At 36.9% G+C, this 20605-nt stretch overlaps 1 protein-coding gene across 5 annotated transcripts in view; it reads right to left on the minus strand.

Moving 5' to 3' along the window:
- FERRY3 (FERRY endosomal RAB5 effector complex subunit 3) overlaps window positions 1-20605 on the minus strand; it is a 43916-nt gene that overhangs the window by 10710 nt on the left and 12601 nt on the right. For all 5 annotated transcript variants that reach the window (XM_008530538.2, XM_008530539.2, XM_008530541.2 and 2 more), the window contains 7 exons: window positions 17302-17401; window positions 17079-17200; window positions 12581-12687; window positions 12034-12231; window positions 10560-10688; window positions 6518-6592; window positions 2621-2823 (listed from right to left, as the gene is read on the minus strand). In XM_008530538.2, the coding sequence (XP_008528760.1) occupies window positions 2621-2823; window positions 6518-6592; window positions 10560-10688; window positions 12034-12231; window positions 12581-12687; window positions 17079-17200; window positions 17302-17401 (934 nt within the window). The remainder of the gene's footprint in view (window positions 1-2620; window positions 2824-6517; window positions 6593-10559; window positions 10689-12033; window positions 12232-12580; window positions 12688-17078; window positions 17201-17301; window positions 17402-20605) is intronic.

Consider the following 20605-nt stretch of genomic DNA (forward strand, 5'->3'; position numbering starts at 1 on the left):
TTTTTTTTAAACTGCAATGAATTTCTACACCTGTTTTTATCTGCCACAGGACATGGACTGTTTCAGACATTATCATCATTACCCTGCACAATGAAACGTGGGAACCGAACGTCTAGCAATTCTGTTTGTTAGAGGAAGAAAACAACAGCTGAAAATGCTTTGGGATCCTTGACGAAGCGAAACCAAGTATTACCTCTATATCCTGAAGAGTGTTGTCTGAGTTCGTAGAATAAACTTCTTGACCTGAACGGACGTTTAAATACAACAAATGGGAGGATCACAGCTCAATATACTTTTGTGAATTACAATGGACACTTTGGAAACAAACTTAATGTTCTGCAGCTGGCCGTCCCGATTTAAAACATGGAACTTTGGTGACACTGTGGGAGAGGGAGTGCTGGTAGGATCAGATGTCTGGAAGTAAATCCGAACTTAGTGACTTTTGGAAACACTGTTTTTGAGGTTGTTTCCCACCTACATATAACCATTTTTATCAACTGGTTAACCAGGAGTCCAGCTGCAGGAATGTCTGGATGTTTCCTTGTGGCTGGAATTCGTCACAAACTTTCTTTGCTACTCCCCATAGATTCTTTTATAGATGGACTAGTCAGTGATGACAACTTAACAATGGTTAAAAATTCCTGATGGAATGAAAACATAAAGCTACAGTGGAAAAGAAAAATATGTTTGTCAATCTCTCCTGACACCATATCAGATGCGACTGAGGCTACAGAAGTGCATGGGATGAGGAATTAGAAAGTCGGATGCAGGTGTCACAGGATGGCGCCAGGATTCTCTTAATCAAAACGACGTGTCTGGTGAAAATACAAATGGGTTGTAAGGGGGAAATAACTGAAAAGCGTCTCGTCTTACATGGACTTGGTTTTTTGGCCTGATTATATAGGGTATTGCATTTAAACTCAGGCCTCTTAGAACGAGTGTGAAGCGGGGATTCAGTCAGTCTAAAAAGTAAAGCACTCAATCTTTCACACTGAACCTGACAACACAGCATCTACACACACATTTTACTTGGGTAAACAACTTCTAACAATCAATTCTCAAACCTCCTTCCTGACATTCACACTCTCTACTTGCCAGTTAGCCATTTCGATTTTTAAAAAATGCCACCTCAAAACAAGCAGCACCATGTTGCTGACGTGTCCTTCAGCACCAGGCTGACCACCGGGCCTCCTAGAAGGACTCGCCTGATCCATGTGCTTGAGGACCCTTTGTTCCTCTGGACTATCTGAAGACGAACTTTTAGTCTCATATTATTTCTACAGCTTATCCTCTCTAACCGGTTTTTATGTGGGTGAGGGAAGAAAGCAGGAAAGAAAGTAAATAGTCAGGGCCGGCTCCGTGGCTGGGTGGTTAAGTTTGCACGCTCCGCTGCGGTGGCCCAGGGTTCGGATCCTGAGCGTGGACATGGCACCGCTCGTCAGGCCACGTTGAGGTGGCATCCCACATTCCACAACTAGAAGGACCTGCAACTAAGATATACAGCTGTGTACAGGGGGGTTTGGGGAGATAAAGCAGGGGGAAAAAAAAAGATTGGCAATGGTTGTAGGCTCAGGTGCCGATCTTTAAAAAAAAAAAAGAAAAGTAAATAGTCATGAAAAGAATTTTTCTTTATTAAAAATGTCAAATAAAGAACAGCACATAATAAAATGGATGAGTGATTATGCCACATTTTAACTGGAGAAGCCAATACTTGCATTATCCAAAGAGCAACCTGGAGAAAACATTAAACTGACACTGGCTTCTTCCTGTCCTCCAGCACCTCCTTCTACTACCTATTAGCGCGTACTCAGAGAAGGTAAATGAACTCTAATGTTAGCCTAAGCCAAATACAAATGTGGATGCAAATCTAATGCTACTTAAGACAAAAATGGAAGAGGAGGAGGAGGGAGAGACGGGGAGGAGTTAGGGGCACATGTCTTATCTAAAGCTAATTTTGATTTTCTAGTTTACCTATTATAGAATAATGCTGTAATTCTCTGAACATAAATGGTTAAGGATTATTTACTGTTTTGTATTATATGTCACTCAATTCTATTAACCAGACAGGAGATGAAAAGATGCACTAGTTAAAAAAAAAAAAAAATAGGGCTGGCCCTGTGGCATAGTGGTTAAGATTGGTGTGTTCCACTTCAGCACCCTGGGTTTGTGAGTTCAGATCCTGAGCACAGACTTGCACCACTCATCAGCCATGCTGTGGGCAGCAACCAACAAATAAAGTGCAGGAAGATTGGCACAGATGTTAGCTCAGGGCTAATCTTCCTCAAGCAAAAGAAAGAGGAAGACTGGCAATAGATGTTAGCTCAGGGTTAATCTTCCTCTTCTTGCTTGCGGAAGATTGTCCCTAAGCTAACAGTTGTGCCAATCTTCCTCTAATTTCTATGCGGGATGCTGCCACAGCATGGCTTGACGAGTGGTGCACAGGTCCACCCTCAGGATTCGAACCTGTGAACCCTGGGCCACTGAAGTGGAGTACACAAACTTAATCACTACGCCACCAGGCCAGCCTTGACAAAAGTGCTTTTAAAAAGTAAAGTGGATTATTACACAATATTAGGGGTTAACATATTCATAAAATTATGGTACTTTTCTATCTGCTTACCTCTGACATATCATGCACCAGCAAGAGAGGAATGCTTATTGTGGTGATGTCATGGGTACAGCAAACCTTGAGTATATTTCGGAGTCCCATAATGGCAGGATCACGAGCAGTGATGTTTCCTGATTTCACATTGTCATCCACACAAAGATGGAAAGCAACATGGATTTCTGAGAGATTAGAATGCCGTGTAATGTAAAATTCTCCTGTGAACAACAATACAATCATGATTTTCAAGAGCATAAATCAAATTCATCAATGGCTTTTATAAATAACTATAATGGGCAGTCAGTGTGTTGAACTCGTAGAGGTGTGTCAGGAACCTATGGGCTCAGAAAGTAAATATGATTACTACTCTTTAATTCTTGGAAAGGTGATGAAAAACAGAGACAATAGCCAATTTCCCATGAGGTTCACAAATTGGTATGAAGTGACCACCAAGTAGTAAGTAAATCAAATGAGCGCTCATCATCTCTATTTTGATATACGTGCTCAAAATGTCCTGCTTAACTCAAACTTAACATATACAAACAGGTTACTTGATGACCTGCCTTCTCCACACCCTCAATCTGCTCTTCACCATCTCAATTCACGGGTCACTCTCCATCCAGCTAGTTGTTTGGGAGAGAAACATGGAAGTTGCCCTTAATTACTTTCCTTCTCTCAGTGTCTCCTCCCCAATCCACAATCCAGTTCACCACCAACTATTTTCAGTAATATCTCCAAAAAATATCTCAAATCTGAGCACTCCATTTATAGTGCTATCACCCTAGTTCATTTCATCATCTCACTGAACTCTTTATCACAGCCTCTCAATTAATCGCTCTGCCCCCGTTCTTGCCCCCCTACAAACCTATTCCACATTGTAGGCAAAATGATTCAAATATAAATCAGATTACATTACTCCTCTACTTAAAATCTTCCAGCAGGCTCATACTACTTTCAAATAAATTCCAAACACTTGACTGAGGTCTGCAAGGCCCATGTGGCCTGGACACTACCTGTCTGTCTGACGTCCTCGTCTCACCCTCTGTGCCTATCTCACCCACAGGCTTTCGTTCAGTTCTTCAACATGCAGAGCTTAGTCCAAATTCAGGGATGCTGGGTGAAAGGCTGTCCCCCAAGGTCCTTGTGTCGCTGACTTTTCACCTATCACATCTCAGCTCAAAGGCCACCTCCTCAGAGAGGCCTGCCTGGACTGCCCCATCTGATACAGGGCTCCATCACCTCTCGCTCATTCTCTTCCACATTGCTCTGTTTTGTTTCCTTCTCAGCACTGAAATTCTTTTGTTTATTTGCTTATGATATTATCTTAAAGAGACCATTGTTTACATTCCACGACTACAGGGATTTTGTCTATCTTGTTTAATGTCCGATCTCCAGCACACAGAACGGTACCCGGTACAGAGAAGGTACTCAATAAGCATTTGTTGAACGAATGTATGCACAAATGATTTAGCCTGAATACAGGAGCACTGTCTATCAAATCCTAAAATCGCACTTCCTACAGTCACTTCATTTTCCATGTAGCCACACTAGCCAAGAAAAATCTCATCAGCTTTTATATTCTACAGTTTCTGTCAATATAAATAAATAACACATAAAACACACGAAGAATCTGTTTTCACAAACACATGCGCCTTTCTGGGGATTCGGCTGTCCTTCGAGGAAAGCTCTGTGCTTACAAAGACCGCTCTTCTGTCACTCGTCCCTGCTGCACGGCTCCTGCTCACCCTCGCTGCCGAGGCATCAGCTTTGGGTTTTGCTCACATTTACTCATAAGCATAGAGAATATTTAAAAGTACTTACTATACTTTAGCACAATGTTTAACCATCTCTAGTTACCAGGTACATATGTTGAAACCATGGATGCCACTGACAGGCCCCAGGCAAACAAAGGTCTTTTTTTTTTTTTTAACTTAGACAAGATAAAAGAATTAGATAAGCAGAAAGAGAACCTAAAGAAAGGACAGTGACAGAGATACCAAAATAAACTAGACAAGAAAAAAGTACAGAGAAAATTGTCTCTGGTAAAGAATAGTGGCAGGCAACAAAAGACATCCATTGCTTATCAGAACCCTGGCAGACTATATGAGACAGTACCCTTCTGGGCCCGAGGAAGTGGATTACCTCCTACACTCCCACTGATACTTCAGATGATGGAAGCCGTCGCATTAAACGTGGGCTGTGGTCCAGCAGAGAGACAGGATGACTTAGTGGACAAGTCAGGTGCTCCTAATCCCCAAACTGGCACTGTTTTGTTTGACCTTAGATGACTCAGCTTTTGGCCTCACTTTACCCATTAGTAAAATGGGGATCATGGAGGTGGCAGGAGTAATCAAAATAATATGATATAGTAGGAAAAGGGCTAAATTGGGTATTAAGAAGATGTAGTCTTTAGCACTTATTGGCTCAGAGATCTTGGGCAAATCAATTCAACTTACAGATCTTCTGTTACTTTGCATATGAAATGGGAAAAATAATGCCTGACGGCTTTCCTTAAAAAGTTGTTGTGAGAATTAGATGACATAAACTGTAAATACTTAATGATAAAGCAAACATACTGGTTAAAAAAACAGATAAACAAAACTGTTTTTCCTTACAACTTAAAAATTTAAAAGTATTTGTGATTTTGGATCTTTTTTATCTTCTGTAAACTTCCTGGCTGTAAATTCAGATGCTACCAGCACATCTAACTGAACAGTTTAATGTTCCTTTTCTAATGCAGACTTATGACACATCCTCCTGATTTGGTATAATAACGAGATACCACCATATAGGCTTTTTCCAAAAACGAGCAAGGAAGGAAATAAATATAGCAATAAAAAGTTAAGTTTAAAAAAATCAGACATCACCTCCAGAATAGATAATAAGATTGGCATATTTTAAGAAAGCCACAAAATATGGATGATTTAAATTATGGATCTATGAAGAGAAATACAATCAATCCTGTCTCAATGAAAGTATTTTTAGATGGAGAGGAGGACAGTTTCCTGTTCCACAAAGTGAGGAAACAGCATGTGGTGATGCCATCCTGCCTCTAACATTATCCACGAAGGTAGGCTATCTGAAGGTGGGAGGACATTCGGAAGCTCGTGACCACAAGCTGACTGACTGGCACTGACAAAAGGAATACCAGAAATGGGAATGCTATTTGCTTACGTGGAATGTGATCTGTGTGTAGAAAATTTGGGGAAGGAAATGTGAGGAAACAATCTCAAAGGACAGCAGAAAACTATCAAGAGTATGGCTATTTATGAAACTGTAAAATTTACCATTTAGTTTCAAAGACTTCACATTTATAATGTAAACAAATAGGCCTTCTTTGCTATGCTCTGTCATTCAAACACTACTAAGGATCATTAGAACGAGTTCAATATGGAAGAGGATCAAGAGATTGGATTTCCAGTTGATAAACAACATATACAAGAATAATAAAGGAAATCAAAGAATTGGAAAGCAGGAAAATTTATGGGGAAATAGAAATAAGAAAGATTCCACGTCAGATGATCCATGTTCTTTCTACAAGTTCATCTGTTTACATCTTTACGTACTATTGTTCATATTTCAGAGTAAAAATTATTTCTTGGTTCATATCTTAAGAAACTAAGGAACAATGTATAAAAGAGGAGATTTTAAATAGCAAATAATGATAAAACTTATGCAACTATTTGAGCAATTTTTCTTGTCTGGATCTAGGAAAAAGTCAGTACTAGTGTAAGAAGAAAGATTTAAATTGTAGAACATCTGTGAAAGTGTATTATATAGATACAATGCTGTTTCAGATGATATACTGACAAATGTTTCCTAATGTAGACCATAAGAACTTAGGTTTCAAATGTATGATTTCAGTGTATGTGATCATAAGGAAATAGTGATTTAGAATAAAATAGTACTTACCAGGTAAAATATTTAAATAGTTTCTATCAGAATTTTTAGTCTTATCATCACTTCCTCCATTTCGGTTTCCAGAATCTATGCATAAGATAACAGAACATGAGAGAACATAACAACATATGAGAACACCTTACTACTACTACTCCCCAAACAATCACAACAGCAGCAAAAATTCACTACGGATCTCTAGGTGCCAGACATTCTGATACATGCTTCACACGGATGGTCTTATTTAATTCTTACAAAACCCCTATAACCAAAACCTTATGACTAAGTCCTCTCACTATCTTCATTTTACATATGAAGAAACAGAGGCTTACAGAGGTTAATTAACTTAATCAAGGAGGCACAGGTAAGTGGTGGAACCAGGTCTTGAACCCACATACTCCGATTCCAAATCCAACAGCCTTAGGCACATTAGACTTGCCAATACCCTATTTTCCATGTGAGAGGTGCAGGGCACTAAGCTAACCGCACATAAAATAACTTCATTAGATAGCTGTAGTGTGGTCATCTTTATTTTTAGAATGTGAGTCACTGTTGTTGCTACAACTTGTTCAGGACTACAAACAAATGGTTAGTAGCACCAGGAATCACTTGATATTCAGCCCATTCCTGAAATTCGTTACTTCTTATCTGACACTATATACAATTTATTTCAAACAGGTATGTGAGACAGTTTCAGATGGAATTTTTTTTCACATATTCAATAATTTTTCTTTCTCTTTTCAGAAGGCATGATACTACTTAAAGGAAAAATGTTCATAAAATAAGATACAGCACAATTGACCATACATTATTATGGCTGAACACAAATTATTTTACATACATATACGTATTTTTTTTTTTGAGGAAGATTAGCCCTGAGCTAACTGCTGCCAACAATCCTCCTCTTTTTGCTGAGGAAGACTGGCCCAGAGCTAACATCTGTGCACATCTTCCTCTACTTTATACGTGGGACGCCTACCACAGCATGGCTTGCCAAGGGGTGCCATGTCCGCACCTGGGATCCGAACCGGCAAATCCCGGGCCGCCAAAGCGGAACATGCGCACTTAACCGCTGCACCACTGGGCCAGCCCTACACACATATATTTTTAATAGAAGATGCATCTGAATTTTATAAGAATTCTATCAGAACGCAGAATGAATATTAGCATCCAAAGTTGCTATATTTAAGAGGCTGTATATTTATTCCAATTAAATACAAAACTACTTTGGAATGGCCTTCAGCATCAGAAAATCACCTGAAAATAGTAAGAAGATCAAATGAGCAGAGTGCAAATACCAAGGGAATATTATGGTTTCAAAAATGTTCTGAATAAAAGTAGCTTAATATTTTTACCTAGTCACTACTTTGATGAATTGATTTATTACTGTACCTTGTAAATACATATATTTTATAAATAAAGAGACAGAATGAGAGAAAGGCATGGAGAGAAGGCTGTGTGTTGCCAGAATCCATATTTAAAGTAATGGTCTGCTTCTCATAGAGTCATGTAATTGACAGGCTTGAATAAATGTCTGATCACAGCACAAAAAACAAAAAACAATAAATAAGGACTCTAATTCTGTTCACAGAGGGTATGAACAAACAGAATCTCTATTAATTAAACAAGAGAGGACAGGTCATAGTCTTTCCCCTTTTCGTGTTTCAATGGTAACATCTTGTAATACTAAGAAGAGTGCTATTTTTCATTTTCAAAAAATGTATATAAAATGTGTACAAAAAACAAACTGTTTTTGCAGATAACAAATTGTCTTTATATCTAAAGATGCTGACATAATAAACACAGTTAGGAAAACAATGGAATGTCTTAGAATAAACAGGCTCTTGCGTATTCGGATGCAAATGTGTAGAACAAACGTGGGTATGCAGAGAAAAGGAAAAGGGGGAGAAAGCATTTTCACAAACTCTTCTCTAACGACATGGGGGTTCCTCTAAGAAAGTTGTATTTTATAAAACTACTTGTTTCACTGACTCACTTAAACCACAAAATAGTTGCTTGAACAAGAACAAAATAATACGATGATGTACAGACACTGCCTTAACCGTATGTGGTTTAGAAACTTCCTGTCATTTCCTGCACGCTTTCCACCTCTATGCACACTTAGACTGCCCCACCTTCTCCCATACTGTCATGAGCTCAATCTTCATGCTTTTAGTCACTACTCAGAATAATACTAAAGTGTTTGTCATCACATCATTGCTAGTTTGAATGAGGTGGAGGAAGAAGGTGGCAGAAGAATAAGAGGACACACGGGAACTTTCCAAAGGCTCCTTTGTTAGGATACACTTCCATGCCGATTTCCTAATACTCAGCCTGGCTCTGAGTCACATGTAACACACACGGCCACAGCAAAGCCACAGGTACCTGCAGGAGGAATCCAAACCGGTAGAGCCGCTGTGGAGAGCCATTGCTAACACCACCAAAACTGTCCATCTATGTGCCCCTTAACTCAGGAATTTCTCGTGAGAAATCTACTCTATAGATATGCTCACACACAATGATCTATGTGCAAGGTTACTCATGCATAATTACTTATAATAGGAAAACCCGTGGAACAGATTAAATGCCTATCAATAGAAAGCTGACTAATAATGGGATATCCTGCAATGGACTACTATGCAGAAGTAAAAAGGTACGAGGATACTCTTTAAATACTGATATGAACTGATCTCTAAGATAAATTATTCAGACAGCATTGGCTGCCTCTGGAGTGGGAAATCAGACGGCCCAGGGACAGAGTTATGAAGACTTTCACTGTATGCTCTTCTGTACAGTTTGAATTGTGAATTTTGTGAATGTTTATCTATTTAAGAAATGATTAAAAATAAATAAAACATTTTTTAAAAGCCTACTGAATAAATAAGGAAACTATAGTGAATGCTAATCAAGTTAAGTCTAGATAGCAAATTCTAGCACCAGGAGAAAGGGAAGAATTCTACAATTTACATGGGAGAGAGGGACAGACACCAAGCAAACACATAACAACATCTCTTTGCTTACTACAAAACACAAGAACCAAAAGTACCGTAATGGTTTCTTTTAAACACTGCAGTTGCAAAACATACAAAAAAGACAGTCACAGCACCAGAAGCGGACTTAACGGTTTGACCAGCCACAATTTTAAAACCTGCCACATTTTATTTCCTGGGTGAGCCATCAAGTTTTTATAAGAAATAATAAAATACTGAGTATGTATTCAAACCAGATAAGAGCACATATTGTGATTTCATGCCTGTGATATAATACAAAACATTGGAAAAATAAGAAAAACACAGCTTATATATATATTTTTGAATGAAATTATCCTCATATTTAACTCCTAACAACTGATGATACCAATTTAATTTATTAAAAAACTACTTTTTAAACTTTCATTTTTTAATTAAAAAATAGCTGAATTACTCTGTGATTTGAATTTTTTTTTAACCTATGTAAAGTCTCTCTATGAATAGACAGAAATCTTCTGAAGAAAGACGCCATGAACTTTTTCCATAGCTTTAAAAACATTTTCCACTAAATTTCTTAAACAGAAAGAATGCTTATATTGTGGATAAATATAGAAAAAGCAGTTACTCGAGGACATACTAATTTTTAAAAAGAACAACCAAAAGCAATTCTTGTAACTGACTTTACGCTACTTAAATGGATCAAAGACGGAACATATAAAAAGTGCATATTTTGCACTATATTGACTATGATTTCAGTGCCCTCTGTAGTAATAATTATGGCCATTTTAGAGATATAGAACTTGGATCAAAAGATCACCAACTTTCCACTGAGTGCCTATTTCAAGTATAACTACAGAATTAAAATTTAAAAACAGTTTTGTTCATGATCTTGAGCAAAATCATGCAAAAAAGGAAATTAAGAACAGAATCGATGCTTCTAAAGATCTTGAACTTTGTTGCTAATTTCTTTCTTCCACCATTCCATCAATATAACTTTCTATATTTTCATGATGACCCATATGCTATTAGAGTGCTTAAGGACAGAACATACTGAAAGTGAAATGTAAAAAAAGTTGAGTTTTACTGACCATGTGATTCTTTCAACTTACTCCTGCGCTGGGTTCTAGCATAAAGTACCACCTGCTGGACAACTTCCAGTTGCTCTTCAATCCGGGGAAAATGGAAGTCAGTGCATTCCTGGCAAACTGTGGCAAAATCTAAGGGACCCAAAACATTTACAAACTTCTAAAGGTTAACTTCCAAATATTTAGTATTCACTTATAGACAATGAGATCTAATAGATATAGAATATAAAATTCACAAGTAAGATTTCTTATACTTGTCCTTTCTATAATTATGCCTTACTAAGCTAGGGTATAGCAATTTTGTTTTGATCAGAAACTTAACCTCTCAATCATTCAAGAGAGTGAACAATTAATAGACAAAGAAATTTTAATATAATTCCAAGTCTTCTTTAAATAATATATACTTTGATCATAAGCCAATCCCAAAAAGTGCTACAGAATACAAGAAGGTTCTTATACTTATGAAAGGAAATAAAACACTATTCAAACTTTTGTGGCACTTTTTTAAAATTGACGTATAATTGACATACACAACACACTAGTTTCAGGTATATAACATGACTCAGTATTTGTATATATTGCAACAGGAACACCACAATAAGTTTAGTTAACATTAGTCACCATACCTAGTTACCAAAAAATTCTTTTCTTGATGAGAACTTTTCAGATTTACACTCTTAGCAACTTTCAAATATGCAATACAGTTATTAAACTATAGACACCATGCTGTACATCACATCCCCAGGACTTATTTATTTTATAACTGGAAGTTTGTACCTTTTGACCACTCTCACCCATTCTGCCCACCCCGACTCCCTGCCTCTGGCAACCAGCAATTTCCTTTCTCTATCTATGTATCTACGAGCTTGCTTTGTTTTGTCTTTTTTAGATTTCACATATAAGTGAGATCATACGGTATTTATCTTTCTGTCTGACATAGCTCACTTAGCATAATCCCTTCAAGGTCCATCCATATTTACTCCAACTTTTTAAAAATGTTATATATTTCAATACACTTTATATATTCAAAAATTTAAAAATAATCATAAAAACTGAGTTGTACTAAGAGGGCAGATAGAATTTTATCCAGCACATTTAAGAAATAGATTATTTTAAAAAAAAACAGATAAAAGGACAGATGGATGAACAAAAATTCACTGAGCCAGGATCTGCTTCTAAATTGAAAAATACACTTATCTTTTGATTATTGTTTTTGTTTCACCTTGAAGTAGGGACCCTGTAAGAGTATTATTTACAATATAATAGAATTGTAAGAAAAATGAACTCTCCTGCAGCACTCCACCCACCTAAAGCATACAATGAACCTGTAACTGCTGTGGCTGGGTGAGTGTTTGTTTGGTCTACTTGAATACTGGGGTGCCTAAAGTTTTTTCAGTTTTTCCATAATTCCTTTCTTTGTAAGAATGGTATTAAAAGGAGAAACTTAATGAAATAAGTACATATGGTGTTAACTTACCTCTTTTAATTCCACTATATGAATTAATTCGATTATCTACTAGTAAAACCAGGCCACAGAGAGATGTGGAATAAAGTGACAGTGCTGTCTGGAGTCGATGGAGTTTCACACCACTCCGATGATTTCTTTTGTGCTTACAGAAGTCCAGCATATCTGCCCTCAGCAATCTCAAATTATGCATGGTCTTTAACTGGGCTCCTAAGGGGGCAGGAAACAGTCCCAGAAAGATACTTAGACAGCTGCAAAAACATCAAGTGTAATAGGCAAGGATCCAGATAAATCTGTGCTTCAATTAATTAAAGATGGGCCTGGGAATTTCCCATTTTAATAACTATTAATACTTAATCTTTCTATTAACAACAAATAATATATAAGCTAAAACAGAAAATTTATAGCCAACAAACTACAGGCTTTCTTGGAGCAGGACATAATTTGGAATTAAAAATAACATGTATATTCTCCCCATATGCTAGGAATTTCTCTCTTATAGCGTAAAAAGTTTCACAAGTTACAATAAATTATGACTGCAAAAAATCAAAACACTTACCTAAGTGAATGGTAAAACTTTCTTCTAACTTTCTCTGTTCCTCATAAATCCTTCCATTTGCTTCTACGGATTCTCTGAACTGGCTTGGCTGAACTTTAATTTCCTCACTGAAATTGATAAATCATCGATATGCTTTTTTGCACGCTTGTCAAGAACTTTTCTTAAAGGAAGGAAAGCTTTATCATGAAAAGAGACAAAACTAAAGAGCTGAAAGTAGCACTTAATTTCCTCCTGAACTCACACTTTGTTTTTCCTCCTGAACTCACACTTTGCCCACGGCAACAGGCAAGATCAGCAGCACCAGCAGGTTCTAACGTTTCCACTAGCTGTTTCACTTCCGTGTTTCACTGTTATTGTTTTCAGTCATTACAACATCAATTCATATATTATCATTTAATATTTCTTAGTGGCCTAAGAGTGATTAAGTGATTAACTTATTACTTTAAAACAACATATTTTTAAAAATGTAATATGTCCCATATCAGGGCTGGCTCCGGGCAAAACTTGAATATAGAGGTAAAGTAACAGAAATGAGAATTCAAAATTTAAAAGTAAAATAAAAGGAATAATAAAAAAAGAAGTTCACTTTGATGTAGTATTCACATCCTCTATTTTTTTTTTTTTTACCATTTCCTGTTTTTTTCCCACCAACATTCTCCTCCCATTGAAGGACTTCTCTGCGCCTGCTACACTGCTCTGATGTTTCCTGAAAAGGCTACCATGGAGGGACTATAACCGCATAACTGCTCAGTTCCAGTTTCGTGGATGCTGAAGATGATATTAGTCTGTAACAGTCATCCATTCCCCAGACTAAAGTTTGGGGATTAATCTAAATAGCCTCATTAGACTCACTGACTAATTTCATCAGTAAAGATGGCAAATTTAAACCTAAAAATAAGTTTATATTAATAAAATATCCTCATCTTACAATGCAGAAAGCCGCAAGAGAATGTTATTCTCACTCTGATAACAGAAAAAGTCAGGTAATCTACAAAAGCATCATTATTACATCAGAGATTTGATGTAACAAGGCAACCAAGTAAACTAGCTTCTAAAGTGTGACACAACTCTCCAAGGGGAGCCGGGACACACAACTTTCCTTTTTGGCAGAGCATGGTAGAGACAGGTTGCTGTAACGTGAAGGAGCAAGAAGAAGTCAGCTAAAATTTTAATGAGTTCTTAAAGGTCAAGAACGGGTTACATTTAGAAGAGCTAGAAGCCCCAGACACAAGAGAAATCTGCATGCACTTGCAAACTCTTGTCCTTTGGTCTCCACCAGTGCTTCCAAGAAAAGACTGGGGCAGGGCAGGAGACAAGAGAGACCCCTTGGTGGCACAGGCAGAAACGCTGTTTTAAGAGAATGTTCCAAGCTCAAGGCCCAGATCCACAGGGCTTGCTCATGACTAAAGATGGACAAAGACGACAGAGACCAGTCTCCCACTCCCAACTATGAGCCAGGCATCAAGTAATAAACAAGAGTCTATTGCTGCGGGTGTAGAGCAAGAGGACAGAAAGAGAACTCATACTGTGGCAAAGACTCGCAAAGACTAGAGAGCTGAGGACGGAGCAGAAAGACCGGGAAAACCCTCTAGAACCCAAAGCCCCGCTCTAAATACAAAGTGGCAGCAGCTTGTTCCCGGAGAAAACCAAGCCTGTGGTGTACTGAAAGAACAAAACCCAGACTCAGCTCAACTGTTAGTGACTACATTTGCATGACCTTCACCTTAATGGCCTGTTCATTTCCGGACATAAGCATTGTTTACCTCAGTCTCTTCTCTTCTAGTGCACACAATATCCATCATTCAGTTAAAAAAAAAAAAGGAGAGAGGAAGACACCCAAAAAGGAAAGGAAAAAAAATTTAATTAAAATGAAACACTTTCCTCTTTGAAAGACATTATTAAGAAAATGAAAAGACAAGCTACAGGTAAGAGAAAATATTTGTAAAACACATATCTGATGAAGGATTTGTATCCAGAATATATAAAGAATTCTCACAACTCAATAATAAGAAAAAAACAAAGGGGAGATATGGATGGAAGATCAGCTCATGAAAAAATGTTCAACATTATTAGTCATCAGGGAAATGCAAAGTAAAATCACAATGAAACCCCACTACAAAGCCTACTAGAATGGCTAAATACCCATACCAAGCATCAACGAGATGTGGAGCATCTGAAACCCTCATACATCCTCATACACCACCATTGGTGGTGGGAATGCAAAATGGTACAGCCACTTTGGAAAACAGTCTGGCAATTTCTTATAAAGTTAGATATACACTTAACAAGTGATCCAGCAATCCCACTTGTAGGTATTTACGTCTAGAAATAAAAATATATGTCTCTACAAAGATCTGTATGTGAATGTTTACATCAGCTTTATTTATAACTGCCAAAATCTAGAAATACCTCAAATGTCCATCATGGAATGAACAGATAAACAAAGAATGACAAAATACTACTGAGCAATCAAAAGGAAAGAACCACTCAAAAACGAAATGACATGAGTGAGTCTCAAAGGCATTATGCTAAGTGAAAGAAGTAAGAACAAACTGCTATATACATAGTTTGATTCCATTTATACGACATTCTGGAAAAATCAAAACTATAGGGACAGAAACGGACCAGGTTGCCAGGAGCTGGGCAAGGGGAAAGTAGATTAACTATAAAGGTGTAAAGCGAAATGCTATATATTGATTGCAGTGATGGTTTCATGACTAATTCAGTTTGTCAAAACTCATGAAAATGTAAACCTAAAACAGGTGAATTTCACTTCAGGTAATTTATCCTTCAATAGACTTGACTTTTAAAAACAAAAGCAAAAATAAATGAATAAAAACAGAACACCACTTTTTACCAAGATCATATAGGAGTTCTGCATGTAGTTGTGCTGAAAACTGGCTTCTGCTCCCCAAGGAAACCCATATCAAAATGGAAAGCAAACTAACAAGTCACAGCAAAAACACTCTCTCCTAAGAATATCTGGTTTTTAAAAGAAGCAGCAGCTGGAGGCCAATATTTACACAATGGAATTGATCTTATAGTCTAGATTTCTGAAACTAGAGCAGCAAAGCGAGAGAGAATTTTTGTAGCAAAGGGCTTTCTCGGCTTCCTTAAATCAGTGACTTTCCCCCTTTTTAACCTCAATATGCAGTGTATATTTTACATTCTGGCTCAATACACATTCACCTATAGAAAACTTCATGCATGATGCCCTCTGATCTTTTTTCCCTACTCTACTCTACTCTGTTCTGTTCCCTTCATTTTATTGTTAATTTAAAAAGTCTGATTGGAAAGTAAGGGATCTAGAATGGTCCCTAGCAGACCGCAACCAGCAGTTTAAGAAACACCATTGTACATTTTGGCATACAGATGTTCCCAACCCAATTTTCCCCCACCACTCCCTTTTTATTGTGTTCACTATTTTCATCTGAAATGAGGAGCACGGTCAAATATGATAGCATCAAGGATGTTATCCCACTTCTAATCATAAAAAATTGTTTCAGTATTTCCAAGGTGTTGTCTTGGGGAAAACACTAAGACAAATGAAAGATGATAATATTTAGATAAGAGGTGATATAGATATTAGGTAAACAGTTTAATCATAATCCATCCATCTGCCTGTTTGTCCACCCATCCTATAAATATTTACTGAGTAGGTCTTATGTGTCAGTGTCAAGAGGCAGACACTTGGCAAGCATCTGGGTATACAACAGTAGAAAAAACAGATGTTTTTTGTCTTCAAGGCAAGACTAGTGAGGGAGACTGACATTATACCAATAAAATGCTGCTTCTAAAAGTTTATAGCATCTACTAACAAATGCTGGAAACAGGATTATTATTCTGTACTAAGTATGTTTCCAATTGAATATACTTTTGGATTTGAAAGAAAAAAGAAATTCTCAAATATCTGAGTATACAGCCAGGAAATGACAAGCTCTAGGGCAGTAGGTGAAGCACAATGTATTTAGGCCATGAGGTACCATACAGGTTATGCATTATGGGAAGTCCTCTAGACTATTTTTGTACCTTGTACATACATCTCTTACTGCACATATCACTCTATACAGTATTGTTTTATTTACAGGTCAGTCCCTCTTGCTGGAATACAAGCTCTGCATGGGCAGATATATTTTTTGTTTTTCTACTTAGAGTACTTGGCTTTTAAGATGCATTCAACCAATGTTTATTTCACTGAATGGAAACCAATTTAAAGAAATCAGAGACGGTACTCAGGGTATTTAGATATACACCTAAGAGATTTATGAGGCTAAGTTCTGGGGGGAAATTACTATTTTAAACCAAGCAATTAACCCCCTTCTCAAAAAATCCACACAATGTCTATAACACAAAAGGTGTTAAAAGAAGGATAAACTTATCTTGAATTTTCATTGATAACTTAAAAATATCTACAACTAAAAAGGTTCAATTTTATAATAAACACCAACTATTACTAACAGTGAGCTTTCATTTAATAAGAACAACAGAAGATTCGTACCTGAGGGAGCTGTTGTTGGGGTTTTTTAGGTCTTGATGAAGTTTTATCACCCACTCCTGATACTCTTGCTTCTGGATGGCAGTTGATTGTTTTAATTCATTTGACCATTTATTTTCTAAGTCCTAAAAAAGGGACGGTACACCAACTGCTTAGTTTTTTTACAAAAGTAAATAAGTAAAAGAAAATGCAACTGCATATATTAAAGTCATTGTACTTCGCTTACTTGCTGGGATTCAAAATGCTGAGCAGCCAGTGAATTTACATCTTGATCTGTCAGGGATTTTCCCAATTCTTGCATCACTTTTTCCATTTCAATACCTTGTCTAAAACATAAATCAGCAGAAGAGACATATTCATTAAATGTTTAAGCTATACGGCCACTCCAGACTCACTGAACAATCTCTACAAAGTGAAAATAAAATTTTTATTTTATAGGAATATGTCCAGGAATGGCAACTATAATACTTGGAAAGTACCTTAAAGCCCTGGAAATGGAGATGTAGAAATGATAATGTCATATAATATCAATAATGTCATTTGTACAGCTACATTTTGATCTAAATTTAATGCATGGATGAAGGCAGTCAAAATCTGGGTGCTCTTTCAATTTCCATGGCTAATGTTTAAATGCCCAGATCCTTTTTCATCTGCAGATTTCCTCAAAGGTAACACTCTGCAAGTCCAGCTTAAATACATTTTCTATTTATTTGTCCATGAGTTAAAGTGACTCCAAGCTTTGAAAAATTAGTTTATATTCTAACCAGAAGCTGCCCATTAGGTTCTAAGAATCAAACTGGTATTAAGTCACAACGTTCCCTTTACAGAGGAAGATAAAATGCATTGTACATATATACAATATGAAAGTTATGTTTAGTCTTACCTTCATTTACCCAAATAAATAATGTGCGGAAATTAAAAACGGTATTCCCTACAGGAAAAACTAGCCAATGGTGTCAGAAGTTCAGATAATGGTTATGTAGGGGGGGGAAATGGGTAGTGTCTAGATGGGCGTGAGGGAGCCTTCCGCAGAGCTGGAAAGATTCTATTTTGTGATCTGGGTGATGACTGCATGGGTGTGCTTACTTTGTGAAAATTTATTGAGCTGTACATCTGCCATTTGTTGCCTTTTCTGTGTATATATTTATTTTTAACTGAGGAAGATTCACCCCGAGCTAACATCTGTTGCCAATCTTCCTCCTTTTTTGCTGAGGAAGATCAGCCCTTAGCTAATATCTGTGCCAATCTTCCCCCACTTTACACGTGGGTCACCATCACAGCATGGCTGAGGAATGGTGCAGGTCCTTGCCCAGGATCCGGACGCACGAACCCAGACCACTGAAGCACAGCGTGCTGAACCTAACCACTATGCCATGGGGCCAGCCCCGTATGTATATTTTAACAAATAAATTCACTTAAATTAGATTCAAATTAATTTAATTTCAAATTTCAAATTAAAAAATTATCTTCTAATACAAATGCTTAAAAAAAGTTTCTTCTAAAACATATTTCAAACAAACTTGGAAAGAATGAAACAAAGACATGAACTAAAAGGATTTTGCTATCATTCTATTTAAGTCAATTGCTCTTAAAAGAGAATTTATACGTATTTATAACAACTGATTAAGATGCTTAAACATTTATGATAAATGAAATATTCATATGTTATACATTTATATATTTCTCTATATATCTTCTACCATTAAATATTTAATACCATTTAGTCTCCACTTATTTCTAATGCAGTTGACCCTATTAACATTTAATAACTACTAGAGGTCAGGTGAAGATTATACTTGCAAGTTAAATTGTTTTTTTTAAAACAGAAATAACTGCTAAACATTTATAAATACAGATATATTAATATTTTACATTACACATGTTCCCTCTAGTGGATAAAAAGTATCATTGCCATTTTTAAGTTTAAAGAAGTATCTTGAATCTGGTTTGCTAAAAGAAACAAATTTCCAGAACAATAAGAGAACACTCATGTCCAGATATGGAATTTTCTGGGAGGTGTGGTGAGTAGGCAGCAAAGCGGGCCACAGCTAGGGCAGCCTACCAGCCGAAGGAAAGTGCTAGTGACAGCTACTGAGATGGACCCCAGCGAGAACTTCTAAATACAGTCATGCACTGCATAACGACGTCTCAGTCAAGTCGGACCACATATGTGAGGGTGGTACCACGAGATTAGTACCATACAGCCTGCGTGTGTAGCAGGCTATACCATCTGGGTTTGTGTAAGTACAGGCTACAATGTTTGCACAATGACGAAATCACCTAATGACACATTTCTCAGTGCATCCCCGTTGGTGAGTGATGCAGGACTGCACCTATGGGGCAGAATGAGTGTAGTCCCAGAAAACCTGAGATCCAAGAAGAGATTCAGAAAAAGTTGAAGGTTCTATTATTTGAAGCCCTGGTCGAAAAAATCAACCAAATTAAGTTTAACAGAAGGTAACTAATTAGTATTAGTAATTATGCTTTTATATATTTGTAAGAATCTAATTTGTATTTCATTACTTTAAAAATACATTCACAATTTTACTGGCTACATAACAAAGAACTAGAAAAAATCAAATTCTCGTCCCCCGCAGGGACACAGCTTCAGCTATGCACCTGGGGGCAGCTACCCATACCACAGGTATTCCACCTAGAAAGGCATAAAGTGCCTCAACATAGGCAACCAGCAAACCCAAAACTATAAAGGTGACAATGTCTCAAAACATCATGTTCTTTTTGACACACAGAGAGTTCTAATGTGTTACTGGCTATGAGAATAAAAGGTCCAGAAGAGTGGAATTATCATGAAAATTTACAAATCTGTACAATTTCATAAAAATGCTGATCTGGTACACAAAACAGAGTATCCCTCGGGAAAAAATGATGAAACCCATTTGCTTACGATTTTTGTGTTTTAAGTTTTCTTAACTATGACAGCCCTCAAAGTAACAGATTATTCTCATCTTCTAGCCCTGGTGTTTTCTAATGTGAAGCTAATGACAGCCAAGAGTGAACCAGTACATCATTCTAAATTTAGCTCTTTGGGACTGATTATTAAATCAGTCAGAAAAAATCAATGTAACTTGGTCCTAATATACTTCCACAATCAAAGAAATTTTATGTCAGCAATACTAAAAAAATTATCTTAATGCCATGTACACCTAAATTCTTAAGTAAATGTTTTTAAGGTAATAAATGTTCTTAGATTCTGCTAGATACAATGGATTATCTAGAAGGAGACATATATCCTGAATTACTACTACAATTTACAGAATTACTAGAAAGTAGTCCGGAAAGTCACACTTTAAAATAAATAATGCTAACAATTTTTTACTTCCTCTTAAGGAAAAAAAGAATCATAAAATCATTGTTTGCACATTGTATTAAGTAATCCACACAGAAGGAATCAAATCTAATTAAAATTTCTGGGAATAACAGTGTTATTTTTTTCCTCCTGTCCAGTAGGCTTAGCAAAGGAACTGAGAGTGCCCCTGGAATGAGCAACAGCAGGATTTTAAACAGGTTCT

The sequence above is a fragment of the Equus przewalskii genome, chromosome 5 (assembly GCF_037783145.1).
Source record: "Equus przewalskii isolate Varuska chromosome 5, EquPr2, whole genome shotgun sequence".
Classification (NCBI taxonomy): domain Eukaryota; kingdom Metazoa; phylum Chordata; class Mammalia; order Perissodactyla; family Equidae; genus Equus; species Equus przewalskii.